The sequence below is a fragment of the Chrysochloris asiatica genome, unplaced genomic scaffold (assembly GCF_000296735.1).
Source record: "Chrysochloris asiatica unplaced genomic scaffold, ChrAsi1.0 scaffold00041, whole genome shotgun sequence".
In the NCBI taxonomy this organism is placed as follows: Eukaryota; Metazoa; Chordata; class Mammalia; order Afrosoricida; family Chrysochloridae; genus Chrysochloris; species Chrysochloris asiatica.
The window spans coordinates 12,986,786-12,989,287 of NW_006408559.1; the positions used below are offsets into that span (position 1 = coordinate 12,986,786).

The following is a 2,502-nucleotide window of genomic DNA, read 5'->3' on the forward strand; positions in this document are numbered from 1 at the left end:
ATGTGACCAAACCTCACCCACAGCAATTGGCTTGGGGATGGTTCAACAGATGCTCCTTAGATCCAGGACTGGATGTTAGAACTCCTGGTGTAGCACTATAGGATCAGCACTGGACTGCAAACCACAAGGTTGGTAGTTCAAACCCCGGTGGTCCTCGGAAACCCAAACAGGGCCGCTATAAGTTGGAATCAACTTGATGGCCCTTAGCAACAACAACAACAAAGATATGTTAGAGTCCTGGTGTGGAGCTGTCGGATAAGCACTTGACCATAATGTCAGTTTGAACTGCAAGGTCAGTGGTTTAAACTCATCAGCTGCTCCTCAGAAACCCTATACAGAGTCACTACAGTCAGAACGGACTCGATAGCACTTAACAACAAAAGTAACAACACGGGAATGTTGTTATTGTTTGTATGTCATCGAGTCAGTTCTGACACATAGTGACTCTGTATAGGGTTTCTAAGGAGCAGCTGATGTGCTTGAACCACCAACCTTGTGGTTAGCAGGGCAGTGCTGATCCTACAGCACCACACCAGGACTCCACTAAAGGGACAGAATTTCTCCTTTTGTCAGCTGGATTTGTATCTGGGAAAATGGAGCCTAGAGCCCTTGTGGCCAGCATTCCCTGATGGGGAATCTGAGAATGAAGCCAGCATGGAGAAGGGCAGGGACAACCTTGTGGAAACTGTGCTTGTCTTGCTGACATGGGCTAAGGGTCTGGTTCAAAGGGAGGTTACCAGAGGAAGGTGTGCCAATTCCACAAAAAGGACCCCAGAGAGGAGGGAGCTCAAAGACCTCGTGCCCCAAGCAGAGTCCTCTGGCGATACTTATACTTGGCAATGAGAACAGGATTGCTAACAGCCCAGTATGGGCTCTGTGAAGGGGAATGTGCCAAAATGCAACCAAGTCACCAAGCACGCTCTTTTCCAGCACTTAGCTTTTCTTCTCTTTGTCTTGATTTCACAGTGATTTTACTTTATTAGCTCATGGGCAGTGAAGTAAACGATCTTTTTTTAAATTTAATTTTTTTTTTTAAATTTAAGGTTTTTATTGTGGATTGAGTGAAAGTTTACAGGGCACATTATCAGTTTCACATTCAACCATTCATATAACTTGTTTCATTACATTGATTATAATCCCCTCCATATACCATCAGTTTAAATGATCTTTTATATATTATATTTATATGCTCATCTGTCTGTGCCTGACCCCACCACTCGAAGCCTGGAGCCACAACCTTGTGTGAACCACTCAGCCTTCAAGACCACATCCAGGGACACTCTGAACGTCTGGCAGGCCTGGCGCTGTGCGCTGCCCTTTGCCAAGATCTGCCGGGTGCGGGAACTGTGCGCAAGCGCGCTGGAGCTGCTGGCCCACCGGCCTGCCACCTCCGAGGACGAGCAGTGTGACTGCTTCCTGGCTGTGTGGCCAGCACAGCTTCAGCTGGTCAGAGGCCACCGCTGCCGAGCACCCCAGGCCTTAGTTGGGACTGCCAGTTTCAGGAGGCAAATATGGTTAGGAGGGGCCTGAGGGCTGGCCCACTCGTTCAGTAGGAATGGACAGAGGCCCTCCAGGGGCTCCACTTAGTGACTTTGCTTTAAGACTTCTTTAGAAGCTGATATCCTTGTGTACACTAGTTACGGCCCCCTGGGCACAGGGAATTGGCCCCAGTCATTGGCTGCTCTTCAGCACTTAACTCTCGTCTCTGGGGTGACTCATCCAGTACCTGAGGACATGTCCCAGTACTGTTCCGAGTTGCAGAGGGTTGTGGCATTTGGCTTCTGAGGTCTGTGTCTCTCCTGGCAGCACATATCCAATCGCGTCCTCTGAGCCCTTTGGACTCACTTCATCAAAGTAGTGGTGTTTGGATCCAACTGGATCTTCCATGAGAAATCAGACGAGATGCCTCTTGTCTTGTGGATGGACTCCTGGGAGCCTCCCTCTGCCTCACATCCCAGGAGTCCACATAACACCATGGTCCAGGTGTGGGGAGCCTTTGGAATTCCTGACAGGAGCATACCTATGTAAATAAACACAGTGATTAACCTATCTGATAAAACAAACCGAAAAAGTCAAATATTATCATGAAATGTGTGAAGATCTGGAGTTAGAAAAACAAAAGGGAAGCACATGCTCAGCATTTCTTAAGCTCAGGGAACTGAAGAAAAATGTCAAACCTCGACTTGTGGTACTGGAAGATTCTAGGGGAAAATTACTGAATAATGCACAAAGCATCAAAAGAAGATGGGCGGAATACAGTCACTGTACCAAAAACAAATGGTCGATGTTCAAACATTGCAAGAAGTAGCATATGATCAAGAGCCAATGATCCTGAAGGAAGAAGTCCAAGGTACATTGAAGGAACTGGCAAAGAACAAGACACCAGGAATTGATGGAATACAAATTAAAATCTTTCAACAAACTGACGCAACACTGGAGGCACTCAACCATCTCTGCCAAGAAATTTGGAAGACAACTATCTGGCCAACTGATTGGAAGAGA

At 47.1% G+C, this 2,502-nt stretch overlaps 1 protein-coding gene across 1 annotated transcript in view; it reads left to right on the forward strand.

Moving 5' to 3' along the window:
- The first annotated feature begins 654 nt into the window (after nt 1-654).
- Nucleotides 655-2,502, forward strand: part of CLEC2L (C-type lectin domain family 2, member L) — a 39,850-nt gene continuing 38,002 nt past the window's right edge. Inside the window, exons 1-2 of the mRNA XM_006861246.1 lie at nt 655-715; nt 1,256-1,446. Coding sequence (XP_006861308.1) covers nt 655-715; nt 1,256-1,446 — 252 coding nt within the window. The remainder of the gene's footprint in view (nt 716-1,255; nt 1,447-2,502) is intronic.